Raw genomic sequence first — 16441 nt, 5'->3', positions numbered from 1 at the left:
CTGGGCTCAGCTTTTGACTGTCACCAGCACATTATACACAATAAACTAAGAACCCCTCTTTCCTTCTTCTCTCCTTCTCCTTCTCCTTCTCCTTCTCCCTCCCAACACAAATCCCAAAACGGAAAAAACTCATTTTCTCGCACATCTCACCCTTCCATTTTCACCCTCCAACCCCAACCCCCTCTGTTCTCTCCTTCATGTCTCCTAATTTTGGATTCCATCGGTAATGCCTTTCTTCTTCTGATTCCCTTCTTTTTTCCTTTTCGAAATTTCTCTGGTGTTCTTCTTCCGATGCGATGGGTGTGGGTGTTCTTCATCTGGATCCTGCTGTTCTTAGGGGTAGGATCATTTCGTGGATCACCCACTTCTTGGTGGTCTTCTTTTTCCTATGCTTTTCTCTTCTTTTGTTGTCCGATGATTTTTGCAGGTTCCGACGCAATTGGTGGGTTAATTATCTAATGTTTTATGTTGTATTTGCTTTTTTTTGACCTCGACTCTTAGGTTACGAGTACCATTTCTCTAAATATTCTGGTTTTTCCTCCCACCACTGTATATGTTGACCTATGCTTATTTTTGAACTCTGATCACATTTTGTTTCTTGTGATGATTGCTTGAGAATGTTCTTTTACCGGTTTGAGATGTTTTCGATGAAAAATAGTTTGAGCCGAAGCTCTATGTAGAAGCGAGTGAATAATAGATATGAACGAACACCTTTTGGGTCATTGGTTTCATTTTCTGCAAAACGGTCAATGGATATAAAATCAGAAACAGTCATGATTTCTATGGCCTTTTTTGTGGAATCATGTGTCCGAGTTAACATAGGGTTTTTCTTCTGAGTCCTAGGAGCTGAGAACTTCCTGGAGAATGCAATGGGGTGAATTAAGTCAAAATCATAGTGGAGTGAGACTTATTCTTCCAAGCCAGGGTTAAATAGTTGATGCAGATCATATTAATATTTCACGAATTATGAAGAAGGGATTGAGTAATGTGGTAGACGTTATGGAATGAAGATATACGATTATCTTATTTTATTTGATATGAACAGGTGAATGGTTAGTTTTATAAGGATCATTCACTGAAGAAAGGTCGTGACAATTTCAAGAAATGGGCTCAATGGGTGTTGTTTCTACTTCAAGTTTGAGAGAACCAGCTGGTCATAACAACGTTGGTGTGGATAGGTTACCTGAGGAGTTGAATGACATGAAAATTAGAGACGACAAGGTACACCTGCATCTTTTGATGCCCTTATATTCCATTTGTAATATCCTTATCATTGATATGAATTAGCTTTGTTCTTCGTTCTTGTCCTTTTCTATGAGTTCTCATGAGATGAAACAATTGCTTAGGAAGTGGAAGCAACTGTTGTAGATGGCAATGGGACAGAGACAGGCCATATTATTGTGACCACAATTGGTGGTAGAAATGGCTACCCAAAGCAGGCATGAAATGCATAATCTTAAATTAGTCCTTTTCTCACATTCATTTTATAAGCATGAGTGCAGTTGTCCAAGTGGGTTGTCGAACATTCCCTAGTGTGAAATTTCTCATAGATTTGTTTCTTGTTTGCTATGCCCCTAATGGTATTTGGTATTAATATGCAGACAATCAGTTATATGGCAGAGCGTGCTGTTGGGCATGGATCATTTGGAGTCGTGTTTCAAGTAATGTTTGAAAAAAATTTCCAGCTGATGGCAACTTTTTACATTTTCATGTTCTTTTATTCCTTAAAAGTTACTTTTTCAGTTTTTTTTTTTTTTTTTTTTTTTTTTTTTTTTTTNTTTTTTTTTTTTTTTTTTTTTTTTTTTTATAGATATTGGGGATGTGTGTGTACTTTGTTTGTGCCTTTCTCATTTTCCATATCTTGTTTAGGCAAAGTGCTTAGAGACTGGGGAAACTGTGGCTATAAAGAAGGTTCTCCAAGATAAAAGATACAAGAACCGGGAACTGCAAACTATGCGGCTTCTTGACCATCCAAATGTTGTTGCATTAAAGCATTGTTTCTTCTCAACCACCGAAAAGGATGAACTGTATCTCAACCTTGTTCTTGAGTATGTCCCAGAAACAGTTCATAGGGTGATAAAGCACTACAACAAGTTGAACCAAAGGATGCCAGTGATCTATGTAAAACTTTACATGTACCAGGTATAGTTCTTCTGAATATCTTTTCAAGAAACGTAACATCAGCCAGTTGGTTATTGATTTGGAGTTGACTCCTTGGACCAAACCAATTGGTTAGTTTGGTTTGGTTTGGTTTTCCGTGTATATGTAATTTTCAATCAATCATTCTTAGACGCCTTATATTTTATTTTGACAAATGCAGTATACAGAAAGTCTTAGTTAAAAGTACAAATCAATTTAGTTAACCAATCTTTCTGAAAATATTGTAATTTTAACCAATAATTATTTGCACTAATAAGTATTTAAACACTTAGATTTATAGATTTTTTATTTCGCTTTGATGCAAGTATTTAAACACTTAGATTTGTAGTTCTTCCATTCTATTTGGTTTGGTTTGGGCTATTGTGTTCTTTTGGTTTTTGTGCTTCTATTACTCGGTACTCATTAGTTTTTCTTATGTTTCTCTTTTTTTTTTTTTTTTTTTTTTTTTTTTTTTTTTTTTTTTTTTTTTTTTTTTTTTTTTTTTTTTTTTTATAGATATTGGGGATGTGTGTGTACTTTGTTTGTGCCTTTCTCATTTTCCATATCTTGTTTAGGCAAAGTGCTTAGAGACTGGGGAAACTGTGGCTATAAAGAAGGTTCTCCAAGATAAAAGATACAAGAACCGGGAACTGCAAACTATGCGGCTTCTTGACCATCCAAATGTTGTTGCATTAAAGCATTGTTTCTTCTCAACCACCGAAAAGGATGAACTGTATCTCAACCTTGTTCTTGAGTATGTCCCAGAAACAGTTCATAGGGTGATAAAGCACTACAACAAGTTGAACCAAAGGATGCCAGTGATCTATGTAAAACTTTACATGTACCAGGTATAGTTCTTCTGAATATCTTTTCAAGAAACGTAACATCAGCCAGTTGGTTATTGATTTGGAGTTGACTCCTTGGACCAAACCAATTGGTTAGTTTGGTTTGGTTTGGTTTTCCGTGTATATGTAATTTTCAATCAATCATTCTTAGACGCCTTATATTTTATTTTGACAAATGCAGTATACAGAAAGTCTTAGTTAAAAGTACAAATCAATTTAGTTAACCAATCTTTCTGAAAATATTGTAATTTTAACCAATAATTATTTGCACTAATAAGTATTTAAACACTTAGATTTATAGATTTTTTATTTCGCTTTGATGCAAGTATTTAAACACTTAGATTTGTAGTTCTTCCATTCTATTTGGTTTGGTTTGGGCTATTGTGTTCTTTTGGTTTTTGTGCTTCTATTACTCGGTACTCATTAGTTTTTCTTATGTTTCTCTTTTTTTTTTTTTTTTTTTTTCCTATTAAAGTTATTCAGTTTTCCGTTGTTTCAGAAAGTCATAGTGGATGGTTCTATAGTTTTATATATATCTATCTAAATGGTATTCTCACAGATCTTTAGAGCATTGTCATATATCCATCGTTGTATTGGGGTGTGCCACCGGGATATTAAACCTCAAAATCTTTTGGTAAGCTGAAAAAAAAACAAGAATTCTGGTCCTCATTAGTTTCTCCTGATATCTACATGTAATTTGTTTCTTCGTTCTATCAATTTATGCAGGTGAACCCGCATACTCACCAGGTTAAACTATGTGATTTTGGGAGTGCAAAAGTCTTGGTGTGTGATTTCTTCTTTTTCTTGAAATAAAAGATCAGTTGGCTGATTGTTGTCTGACTGACCAGATACAACTGTATTCTGTGTTATACAGGTAAAAGGGGAACCAAATATATCCTACATCTGTTCAAGATACTACAGAGCTCCTGAGCTTATTTTTGGAGCAACAGAGTATACTACCGCAATTGATATATGGTCTGCAGGCTGTGTTCTTGCTGAGCTGTTGCTTGGTCAGGTAGTTGGTTGTGTGCATTTGATATTTTGAATGTTTCTTCGTATGAGATTTTATGGAAACTAAAGATTTTTTTTTTCCTTCATTTATTTTGTATCAGCCTCTTTTTCCTGGAGAGAGTGGAGTTGATCAGCTTGTGGAAATCATTAAGGTAGTTTTGACATTTCAAATTTCTGAGTAAATATTGCAACTCATGCTCCTAACACTTGTCAATCATATTCAGTTTTAAGCTGTCTTTTCAATATGATTTAGTCTAGAAAATCCGGAGACTCGTCAAGATTTTCGTGACTTATTATTATAAAGTAAAATCAATCTTTTAGAATTGTATGAACCTCATCTTCTTATCACATTTTTCTTTTCTTTCTTAAAAGAAAAAAGTAAATATACTGTCTTGTGTTTTTAATGTTATATGTTTAACTCTTGAGCCATTGATTTGTATTGGCTGGTTATATCTTGGGTTTTTTCTTGGATGACACAAAACTGCTCTTTTAATATTGTGACTTGTGAGCCTGAGGATGTTTACCATTTTCCTCCTGCAGTTCTTACTTCATTCTTAAGTTTGTTTTAAGGTTTTTTGTACTTTTTTGTATGTAATAGAACTTGTTTTTGTAGGTTTTGGGCACTCCTACCAGGGAAGAAATTAAATGCATGAATCCCAACTATACAGAGTATAAATTCCCTCAAATTAAAGCTCATCCATGGCACAAGGTAATTGTATTTGAAAATGTTGTATGTATGTTATTTATTACTCTTTCTGAACTATGCATTTAGGCATTAATTTATCATGCAGATATTTCACAAACGAATGCCACCGGAAGCTGTTGATCTTGTGTCAAGACTATTGCAATACTCTCCTAATCTAAGGTGCACAGCGGTAAGTACCTGGTCTTACTGCAGACTTGCCATGCTAATGCCTAGCGTCTATATTTCATATTTGATGGGCTGTTCAGATGAAATGAAAGCTATACACTGATTCTTTTTTTTTTTTCTTGATCTACTTTAAAATTCTGATGACAGTATGTGTTTTCTCCTCGTTATCTTCTGTCATCTTTAACTTTTTTTTTTTTTGGAACTATTGTTTGATCATATATGGATGGTTCCTAACCTTGGCCTGTTTAAGAAGTTTACTTGATCATTTGTGGCTTATCAGTTACTAGCTTACTTTTGTTGTATTTGTAAATGCTATATCGTTGATTGGAGAAGACACTCTTCTGTAACATGGTTCCTTGTATCAGTTCTAGGTTTGGTTGTGGATGTTGGTTGATCAAATATAAGAAGGAATGGGTGGCTATAAAAGGATCTTTATTTGGGTGGTTGTCTTGTCGAACTATGTAAATACTGCCACCTAAAAAGGACCTCTGAAATTCAATCCGATATCATCGATCTTTTGACTTTTAGCCCTATGGGATAGCATAGTTGCAACTATTGTCATCTTTATGTGCAAGACACTACCTGCTCTCATATTCTTATATATCTGCACTTGGTAATAATAAGAGTTTCCCAATTATACTGTTAGACTTAATTAATTCCTTTTGACCCATGATACAGTTGGATGCCTTGACTCATCAATTTTTTGATGAGCTTCGTGATCCAAATACCCGACTGCCTAATGGACGCTTCCTTCCACCACTATTCAACTTCAAAGCTCATGGTATAGTCAGAAATTTTTTGTAAAAAAAAATATAAGTGCAATTAGTTTTCATCTGAACTATTGTTCTAGTAGGACTGCTAATTAATCTTCTTCCTTTAATGTTGCTGCTGGTGCTGCTTCATTTTACTAGAATTGAAAGGTGTGCCTGTTGAGATATTGGTGAAATTGATACCAGAACATGCACGAAAACAATGCTCCTTTCTTGGGTCGTGAATTCGATTAGAAACGTAACCATTTCACCAGTGGTGTTGTCTCGACAAAGAAAGCTACGGGTGTCCCAGTCCAATCTGTGCTATTCCTCCTGTTTGCTATCAGTATATCTCTGTATTACCCACTACCCTTGTTTTGGAAAGAGCAGATCTAGATATGCTCTTAATGAATGGGTAACAACTCTATCTAATGTTTCATGTGTATTGAATTTGGGTTCAAGTTTGTTAATCTGTATTAGGATTTGGATGTAGTTAAGGTGAAGTTGGCAGCGGATTTCTTGGTCCGGTTGCCCTTGACGGGACTGACTGACCTGGCTACACAGTCTTATTATTGGAAAAAACATGTGTGCCAAGTATGTATCAACCTTTTATCTCCATGTGCAGATGATGATGATGATGTATCTACTTTCTCTCTTGTACACTTCTATGAAAATACACTTCCATCTTCTTCCTGCTCTTCACATCTTTTCTTTGTCCCCACACCCTCAGATCAGAAAGGGCCCCATGTATGTATATATTTTTGTTTCAATTTTATTTAAAAATTACTTTCCTTTGTTCAGATTCATTCGCAGTTAGATTGGCGGGGGACCCTTCTCCCTTCTGCTTTGCTTGATAGAGATAAGAGAATTATATGGTCATTGCCACTGGGAATTGTAAGAAAACAAGGTTGTTTTTACTTCTTTTTTGAGTGCTCTCCTTTAATTCCTTGAACATGGCGGTGGGAGAGTATATGGTTCTTTAATCTGATCAATGATACTAGAATGTTTAACATATTGAAGTGATTTTGAACATAGCTTTTGCCACTGATCATTGATCTTGTTTTCTATACGGTTTGTAAGGGCAAAGGAAGATCATCTTCTCCCATCACTGGTTTGAAATCTGTGTAAAAGATTATTACTACCACTCGTCTGAAATGTATGTGAAGCCTGTGCTAGATCTGCCATTGTTTTCTCTGTAAGTAATGGTTCTGGTTGTCCTTGTAAAGAAGTTTGTGGAGAATATGCAAGAGTTACCACAAAAAAGAAACCGTCAGGAGATTTTGTGGTTGAGTGAGGGAGTTTCTCATGTTTTCAGATGAGGCACTGCAAGTTCCTATCATAATATTCTTGAAATTTATAAAGTATCTATACCTTGATGCTTGTCTTTTGTCACATTTCAGCTTCACAATGCCAAATTCTAATATACTTTTATGCTTCCAGCCTTAAGATAGATAATTCAGTATGAGCAGGAAAGACCTCACAGAATTTTCTAGAAATCTTAAAGTGACGCTGGGTGGTGGCGACCGTGGTGGTGCTAATTCTCAAGGGTCGGTGAGCCCCTGTTTTTTCTAGCATACTGTTAAGAAAGCCACACCTCGGAGGTTAAATAGACTTTCTAGCATACTGTTAAGAAAGCCACACCTCGGAGGTTAAATAGACGTTTCTACTCATTGCATCCAATCCTAGTAACTTTAGTGTCTTATTATTAACTTAGCACATTATGCTTGCTTTGTTAGGGAAATAACTCTGTAAAGCATGGAATATATTATCTAAATATTTGTGCAAGTTCAATCACCAAGAGCACAAATCACAACATCTCATCCTCTTTCCTATTAAAACAACATGCATCTTAAAAATCCATAGCATTCTCTTCCATATTACCCTTCTAAAGTGCAACACCTACTCTATATATAGAAGCTATGTAAATGAATTACCAGGGTTTTGGGTAAAGTTATTCAAGTTTAATTCTATGTTATGGGCAAATTTGGAAAAGTAGCCCTAAAATGGGTATTTTTGAAAAAATAGCCTAAGAGGGTAAATTGGGAATATAACCTACATGAAATGCAATTTGTAATGACAAGCCTCCTAATAAACCAAATTTACAAAAATTAGCATTTTATAAAAATGACCCTAAGGATTGTAAATTTAGAAAAATAGCCCCATAATTAACTAAATTTGAAATATTGCCCCCTCATTGGTTTGGAATTTAGTTCATAAGATGAAAAAAATTGATTCCCATTTGGAATTTAATAAAGTAAACAAATGTATTAAAAAGAACAAAATAGGGGAAAAAAAAAAGAAATATGTCTTATTTGATATATTTATAATAAACAGACAAAGTTGACACAAGCGGCCTATTAGCTCAGTTGGTTAGAGCGTCGTGCTAATAACGCGAAGGTCGCAGGTTCGAAACCTGCATGGGCCAAACAAGTTTTTAACGTTTTTTGTTTTAAAATTCCCGTTCTTTGTCCATCACCCTCCTACCCAATTTCTGAATTCCATTTGTTTCCTCTTCGATCCGTGTTTTAAAAAACTCCGTTTCTGTGCCCCCAATTGCAATCCTCCACCATCGTCATCCATGGCCTCTGCCGATTCACTTACCTTAGAACCCACGGTGAGCCTCCGCCAGGTTCCAACCCCCTCATCCTCAACGCTGGTTGATCGCTGCCTTCTTGTCGGATCCATTGGTGCTGGTAAGTCCCAATCAAGTTTTTACATCTTTTAAAATTATCATTTACAATGTCACGCCTCGATTCCTTCTTTCTCCATCGACCGCTAAACAGACTTCTCCGGCTTCACTTCACGGAGAAGAGAACTTCTTGTTCAGCTCAAACAGAGTTCTTAGGCTGTAAGAAGTCTTCCTTTTCTCCTTGCAACATTTAGAGAAAGAACTAGAAAATGCTTAAACCCCATTATCATAGTCATCCATCAAACAGAATTCATGAAAACCTTTAATTTCGTTACCTATTCATAGGGTGTTCTTATTTTAATTCATGATATTGATTTCTATACCACATTACCTTCAAAAGTAGGTCATCTTGTTTGGGAATTGCTATTACATCAAGAAAATTTATTCTTATAAAGTTGAATGTTTTTCATATAGTTCTGTATGATTTGAGTTCAGACAAGCTGGATCACATTCACTTCGAAAAATTAGACGATACATCCAAGCAAAGTCGAAAGGTATTTAAGTAAAGAAGCAAACAAAGATCCATCATCACGTCTGGAAAAAATGGAAAAAAGTCATCAAGTTTAATCTTGTTCTTGATCTCTTATTGCCTCTTTTACTTTCTTTACCTCTCTTTCTGGAAACTCCTTGGATATTGAAAAGTGTGGACATGTATGAGGTTCCTCTCGGACTTGGTTGAATAGATATGCCAGATGTCTTTGATGCCAAATCCCATTGCTCTAAGTTGCTTTTTCTCTAATACTTGTCCAACGAATCATTAAGCTGAATCTAGTGTTCTAGTACCCATGATTTCATTAGACTGGCTAACTTGGTTAGCTTGACTAATTCTCTCATCATGCCTCTACCAATTGCAAGTAATGAAAGCTGTTATTGCCAGTTGCACGTTTTGCAAATAATGCAGTCTCTTGTTCTTTCTCTCTCTCTCTCTCTCTCTCTGGCATCAGGCATTTAGAAACTGTTGCTGCTACTTGCAAATAATCCAGTTTCTTGCGTTTTTTCTCCCCAATTTGTTGTCCATCATCCAGGAGAGCGGCTTCTATTTTGTTCAGTCCTTCATTTCCCTCTATACATATCGCCCAACAAACTATTAGAAGGTTGGGTCCTCTTCATCAATATCTTCCTTACTCGTATCCTTCGGCTACACTGTCACCTCTCTAGCTATGCAAGCAGTACACTAGGTGCACAACTCCTAGACCGTCATTGGACTTCTGCAGACCAAGACCACCTAAACATTTGTGGTATTCTCCTCATATTTAAATGACTGATTCCATTTCTGCTGCTGCCTTCTGGTATTTTGATTACTTAAGGATTATGATCTTGAAGATGCACATTTTGGAGGATAATAACAGTTGTTGTAATTTGATAAGCTACAATGAGTTTTTTGTATGATGATTTTTCTCTAGAATGTAAAGTAGTGAATATTGAGACTTGAACAACGTAAAATTTCATTTCATAAAAGGGATACAACCGTTGGAGATGCTATGCCTTCCTTTGAACATCTTCTTTCTTAACTCTGTCTTCTGTTGAAAGTGAATGGATTTTGATCTGTATTACCTTTCTTACTCCTTTCTCTCATCTATTACTTATGGACAATATTTCCATTTGAAACCACATACGACTGTTCTTCCAAGTCATCTTTGGTATTACACTCATCCAGCTTTGCCTCTGCTACTGCCGCCATTTCAATAACCTGTTGTAGTTTCACCTCTTTGGTCTTTCCCCATAGGACAGCATATAGCCCAACAACAATCAACAATGACCCTACAACACTGAGACAACCATGTTTTTTGTTGGCATTTGAACCCAAGTTCAATATACAATATAAACTTGTCGATCGGAACTTGTAGATACTCACGTTCCTACGTATAACTTTTCTTGAAAGAAGGCCCAGCTGAAAATAGCCACGATAATGAGCAAGAAGGGGCTGAAAACTGAGGCATAGAGAGGACCTTTCTTTTGGATACTCCAGGAGGTTAGGCAAAATGCAACCCCTGAGCACGCCACTCCCTGGAAATGTAAAACTTAGTTAGAGAGGAGAAGATTATTATGGTCATTAGTATTAATTAAGCTTTTTGTGTAGGTTGTAGTAGCAAATTGATGTGTGTTTAGTTTGAAATGGACAACATCTGCGAATCCTTTGTATTGTGAAAAGAAAAGGAATCAGTAATTGAGATTTCTTCATCAGATTCTTGATGGTCAGAGATTCTCAATTCTGTTCAGGAGAAGGTTAGTTGGAGAAGGAACAATGATACCGCATAGAGAGCACCAACAAGGCGGATTGGACTTTTCAATGACCAAGCTGCAGCTGTGTTGTGCTCAATGCCAACGGCGATTGCTCCACATTGAATGGTTGCCATGAAAGTCATGATAGCCGTGCTTGTGTAGGGAGCTGGAAACTGAGAGTTAACCCTTGCCTGCAGGAATTAACAGTAGTGTCTTAGATTTGGCTCAGCAAAAAAGAAAGAAGCGAAGTTGTTAAAGAAGCAAAGTTAAAAAACACACTGACTTGGATTACAAACCAAGCCGCCCAAGCAACAGAGCTTATGATCAAGTAGAGAGAGCCCCAGATGGCGCTGCCGCCTTGGCTGCTGGAACTTCCCCCCCTCATCATCTCGGCATACTTCCAATGAATCCCAGATTCACCCAGGTTGATGGTTTGTCCATGGTAGAACGACAGCAACATTGCCCCTCCGACGCACACAACAGTCCCCATCACCTTGGCTGCACCTGGGGTTGTCCTGATCCCCACAGATTCTTGTCTACCAAACAAGATTAATTGTATTGAAATGCAGTGCAGAAATGAGTGGCGATGATTTTAAAATGGTGAGTGAAAAGAGAAGGAAACTTTAGATACCTGAAAAGAAGAGCGAGGAGAAAAGTGGCAGCAGGCAGGACATTGGTCAATGCACATGCGATGGTGGGGGATGAATATTTTAACCCAACATAGTAAAACACTTGATTTCCTGTTGCCCTGCATGTCATGTTTATAGGATTATAGAGTAGAATCTTCTTATATTTAGTGTTTTACAAAGCTTAGCAGTGGTTTTGCTTACCCAGTTAAGGAACACAGTAGAATCTGAAACAGGATAGGCTTTGTAATCTTGGGTCTCCCTTTTCTGCACAGTCATTTGCTTGTTAATAGTATATATATACTCTTAATAACTCAAGTTATGAAGTAAAATGAGATGTAAAAAAGTAGACATACCTCTCAAACCAGTAAGCACAAGGAGCTATGGCTATGGTACCAAACATCTGCCTGTAAGCAACTAGAACCATTGGATTCATCCCAAACTCCATGGCTAACTTTGATGTAATATTCAAGCCTGCATACAGGAACTGGACAACCACCATAGCCAAGAGTGGCAACAAATCACTACCACCAGCCATAGCTCTCTCTGTTTCCCTTTCTCTTCCGAGGCTGAGTGGTTTGTGAGAGTGGAGAAGCCATTTTATATAGATGAGGAATGAAGAAGAAGAAGAAGAAGAAGATGATGATGATGATCAATAACAGAAATTTCTAAATAAAAAATCTATAGCGTTGAAAAAAGCAAAAGCTAACCGTTTAAAAGGAGGAGAATGATATTAAGATTAATATGTAGAAGGAAGGGTATGGGTAGGCCATTTTGCATGGCACCAAAAACAGAGCTTACTGCTTACACCATAAAAGCAGCCTTAAATTTTGTTTTTGTCCTCTTAGGCCTCATCAGATTATGTAACTTCAAGCAACTGATTTCTTTCCGCCACCATCCCCATGGAATCTGGAACATTTTCTGCTACTTGCTTCATCATCTGCCTTCTCCTAAGTCTACCTCTATATGTTTATTTATTTATTTATTATATATATATACTTTATATTTTTCATCCCTCCCCTTTCAAACTTTTGACCCTTGTATCGATCTTCTAAGTCTTATCTGTTGCCCATTTGTTCAAAACCGTAAAAAGTTAATCAAAATAGTGAAATTTGATGAAAGTTCAGGTATCTACATATTTTATGCCATACTTTTTATCATTCTCCTTTACTTTCAATCCATATATTGATCTTAGAATCTTATTTGGGTTCGTTTTATTTTCATTATCTTTGAAAGTTATAAGAAAACTGTTAACATGGATGAAAGTTCAGGTTTCAAAATATCTGAGAATCAAACAAAAGAAAGTGGGGGTCGTGAGTAGATTTTGGTGTCCAATGATATTTTCCTTTTAAACCCAAAAGATGAAGCTTTTGGAAAAGGAAATTGTTAGGTTGTGGTACCAAGAAGCTCCATATTGTGATTGGATTTTGTAGAAAGAAGCAAAATTGATATCTATTTGGTGAATCTACGTATTCATCAATCTGAAATGTTGGGCTTTGAAGGAAGAGGAGTTCTTTAGTTTTACGTTCCCCTCTTTCATGCACATGAATTCTAGGAATACGTATGGGACTTAACATTAGTAATGAGATTAATGGACTTCTTTTACTTTTGTCCCTTTATCTATATTTAATTGTTGCTCATAATGTAAGCGTACGTGGCATCGCGTAGGATAAGTTTGTATTTTGGTGAATTCAATAAACAAGTGTTTGCCTCTAAGAATATAAACTTTGACCCGTGTTTTTAATTCGGTACCGTTTTATATCAGTAAAGTTGCCTCTTTTATGGCAAAACTTACAAAAGAACAAAAAATCCTAAAATTAAATTGTTGAAATAAACTTTAGGCATTCTTTGTTAGTTTGAATCTATTATATGGATTGAAAGTAAAGGATTTTTTGTTTAAGGTGGGCACCATTATTGATTGTGTGGTTTGTTTCCCCTCTATTTGGATCATTTACGACGCATTTGGAGTTTGATGGGCTCTAAGGAAGCTTAGGATCCCAATATAAAGTCCCATCAGTGTCAGTCTAGGCGAACCATCCAAGACTTCGATAGAACTAGAACACGAAGAACTCTTGGTTTAGAATACCCAAAACCCACTAGGATCTTAGATAAGCCTCTGGACTTAGGGTTAACTCCCAATAGCTTAGCGCCTAGACACGTGGTATTTAGCTTCATGTTGGATTTAGTTTAGTGCCTGTATGTAGGTTGCTTAGTGAGTACATTTTTATATTCTTTCTTGCTACTTTAGATTTTTCATATGGTAGCCGAGGAGCTGATTGAGAGCGGGAGCGTTCTAGAGCCGTGTTGCTATAAAAGATCATATACACTAGAGTCTTCTTTTTGTACCGTTGTATTTTCTCTTAGTGTGTTCTAGTTCTTGTTTATTTTGTATGTTGTCCTCCTGAGTATTCATCTTATAAATATTTACTACTTTAATTAATTTACGTGTATGTATATTCTTTGACCATTTTTCCCACTCGTTGTCTCATGTTTTAAATAGAAAAGTTTTTTTGAGTTTTTTTTTATAAGTCTTGTGTCAATATAGAGGTCTATGGCTTGAACCTCTTAAAACCTTCTTTTATCGAGTTTTTTTATAAGTCTTGTGTCAGTATATAAAGGTCTATGGCTCGAGTCTTGAAAAGTAGATCGTTACACGTGTTTTCATAGATTTCCTTCTTCTCCATTAAACTATTTTTCATAGATTTCAAAACTCAATTGTAAATTTATTTTAATCCGAAAAATAAAGCTATGAATTTTTTAAATCTCCCGTCTTTCTCTTGTTTTACCTCCTCAAACTTAAAATTAGTATTTTTTTTTTTCTTCACGATTTACTATTGTCCTTCATTGTAACACTTTAAACAAACACGACATTAGGTATAATTTATAAATGAATATAAATTTTAAATCTAAAAAAGATTTTAAAAAAATCTAAAAAGTCAATTATAATTATCTAAATATATAAACTTTAAATATTTCTTTAAAAATTGTAGATATTGTAACGACCTTAGATTTTAGCTACCTAAAGTCGTTACCGTCATCTTAGTCTAATTTCATATATGAAATATAACTCTTAAAACATCATCTTCAATTTCATAATTTTAAACATAAACATAACGTCATCTATCATCACAAAGAAAAACAAATACAAATGGGCCCTATAACATCGATAGATTATAAATCTAATATTATTGATAAGCAATACCAATCAAACAAATCAACAAAATGGATCAGAGAATATTCATCTTGACAAGAAATAATCTACATGATAAGATATGTATCACAAGCACAAGGGCTATAGCTCAGTTGGTAGAGCACCTCGTTTACACGCGCGCCAATGTTTTTCAGAGAAGTACATCATGTAATCAAAAAGGTTGATCTTATTGAGAAATCGATGTCTTACTCCATTACTTTTAGGGAACAAAACAAGAGAACAGTAGCCTGACAAAAGAAAGGTTCGGTCCGAATCGAGTGCCCCATTTAGGCACTAAAAAAAATCCATCATTGATTTGAGATATTGATAAGGTGAATACCCAGTCTATTCAATGCTAGGCATAATGAGTATCAGGACCTCAAACAAAATTATCTTTCGTCCTATCTTATGAACAACTTTAAGGTGTATGAAGTTTCATATTTTGTTGAAAACATGGTCATCGTCTTATGTGTTCAAAACATAATTCAAAAATAAAATAAAAAATAATAATGATAATTAATTAAAAACATGAAATCCATAACAATCTATTCTAACTTAAGTTTAAGAAATTAAATATGCTACTAGTCTATACATGTGGCATGGTCTCCGATTGCGATGTCGTCGTCAACCATACAGGCGCGCCTTGCCTTTATTTGAAAATGATGTAGCACACGGCCTGAGTATTTCAAAGAATACTAAGTAAGTGATCCCACTATAAGGGTCGTGAAAATGCAAACACATGCAATAATGTTTTAGGAACCTATCATTAAAACACCCTAGAGGCAACTTCTAGTCCGAACTAAATTGGATGTGCAATACTTCCCTACACACGACTCACACATGCAAGCGTGAATCCCTAGACGATTCACACCCCCTAGACTCATCATAGTCGAGCTAGTTGTCCGTAGCAACGTTCGAAGGTCAGCAGACCCCTGAGTGACATGCACGACATGATTACCATCATCATCGTAGCGTACGCGTTCATACTCATCATTGTAAAAAGGGAAGTATCCCGATGCTTATGTACATACAGAAAAGCACGAGGTCCCTATGGTTTTTTGTCTTTAAAACATCTTCATGACACAACCCTAATTTCATCTTTATATTACTATCAGTAGTATACATGTAGTCTTCATTGTGTCATTATTATTAATACTAACTAGGGTTGTGTCCTATGAAAGTCATCTTCTTAATATAGTATTTCATTCATAACATGCTTCTCGTCTTAATATGGAAAACAACGTCATATCAAGGAAGTAACATCATGTACGTCATCGTTTTAACATGCATTGTCATCATCATACAACGTCATCATAAACACATCATGATCATCGTAAAATGTCATCATATAACTCATACACATCATCATACATCATAATCATAAAGCATAAAGGACATGTGATGGTGCCACTAGGCACGTGTCGTCATGCATCAAACAATTACCTACTCTATCTTATAGTAAGGTCACTTACTTGGTTGGCCTTAGCCGGCATTTTCCTACTTTCAAGTTTGCTAAGTTTTCACTCCTCAAAGTTGCTCTAAATGTCGTTGGGATTCATTTCCTATTAGGTTGTCCAATTCCTTTCGTTAGTATTTCACAATTCTAATTTAAAAATTCAACTTAAATGTGTGAAATAGAGTATATACTAACCTTAATTAGGGTTGCTCAAAGAGGGTAAAAAAACATAGGGATCGGTATCATAATTGTCAAAATGAGCCGTTTAAGCTGTTTTTTAGCCGAAGGACTACGCGGAGCCGAGTCGAGCCATGTAGCCGAGGGGTTCTTTTTGCTGCAGGTTGACACGTGGTGCAATAGGACGTTGCCGCGTGTGCCGGCTAAGTCGGTTCGCAGCGCGGTGCTGGGCAGCTGCAGGTGGGCTTCGAGTAGTTGGGCTTCAACGTGGACTGTTAGGTTTCGGGCTGCAGGCATTGCAGGTTGGAGTGACTCTTGTGTTGGGCCGTCACGTTACGGATTCGGTTGCGGGTCGAATTAACCAGTTCGGGTCTGACCCGGTGGATTCGTCTTCTTCACCCGATTTCCAGCGTGATTTTTTTTTTTTTTTTTTTTTTTTTTTTTTTTTTTTTTTTTTTTTTTTTT

At 36.1% G+C, this 16441-nt stretch overlaps 2 protein-coding genes, 1 long non-coding RNA gene and 1 other non-coding gene across 6 annotated transcripts; 3 read left to right on the top strand and 1 right to left on the bottom strand.

Moving 5' to 3' along the window:
- The first annotated feature begins 32 nt into the window (after positions 1-32).
- LOC111784243 (shaggy-related protein kinase alpha) lies at positions 33-6415 on the top strand. 3 transcript variants are annotated; one of them, XM_023665029.1, is made up of 13 exons: positions 33-223; positions 1046-1221; positions 1347-1439; positions 1602-1661; positions 1870-2142; positions 3544-3618; positions 3711-3767; positions 3859-3999; positions 4097-4147; positions 4609-4704; positions 4787-4870; positions 5545-5647; positions 5778-6415. In XM_023665029.1, exons 2-13 carry the CDS (start codon positions 1105-1107, stop codon positions 5858-5860), a joined length of 1233 nt encoding a protein of 410 aa, XP_023520797.1. In that variant the 5' UTR covers positions 33-223; positions 1046-1104; the 3' UTR covers positions 5861-6415. The 3 variants fall into 3 exon arrangements, with proteins under 3 accessions (XP_023520797.1, XP_023520798.1, XP_023520799.1); XM_023665030.1 differs by lacking the exon at positions 33-223 and adding an exon at positions 230-339; XM_023665031.1 differs by lacking the exon at positions 33-223 and adding an exon at positions 358-442.
- Positions 6416-7966: 1551 nt separating this feature from the next.
- Positions 7967-8040, top strand: TRNAI-AAU. The gene has a single exon. It is a non-coding gene; the product is annotated as a tRNA-Ile (tRNA).
- Positions 8000-12897, top strand: LOC111784250. Its single transcript, XR_002813505.1, has 2 exons — positions 8000-8308; positions 12425-12897. It is a non-coding gene; the product is annotated as an uncharacterized LOC111784250 (long non-coding RNA).
- LOC111784249 (WAT1-related protein At1g09380-like) lies at positions 9726-11856 on the bottom strand. The gene is made up of 7 exons (XM_023665034.1): positions 11510-11856; positions 11358-11420; positions 11159-11275; positions 10811-11063; positions 10557-10718; positions 10160-10311; positions 9726-10073 (listed from the first exon to the last, which is right to left on the bottom strand). The coding sequence occupies exons 1-7, from the start codon at positions 11689-11691 to the stop codon at positions 9884-9886; spliced, it is 1119 nt and encodes a 372-aa protein (XP_023520802.1). The 5' UTR covers positions 11692-11856; the 3' UTR covers positions 9726-9883.
- Positions 12898-16441: the final 3544 nt, after the last annotated feature.

This window comes from Cucurbita pepo, unplaced genomic scaffold (assembly GCF_002806865.2).
Source record: "Cucurbita pepo subsp. pepo cultivar mu-cu-16 unplaced genomic scaffold, ASM280686v2 Cp4.1_scaffold000176, whole genome shotgun sequence".
Taxonomy (NCBI): domain Eukaryota; kingdom Viridiplantae; phylum Streptophyta; class Magnoliopsida; order Cucurbitales; family Cucurbitaceae; genus Cucurbita; species Cucurbita pepo.
The sequence above is the reverse complement of the archived record's forward strand: the minus strand, read 5'-3'. Positions and strand labels throughout refer to the sequence as shown.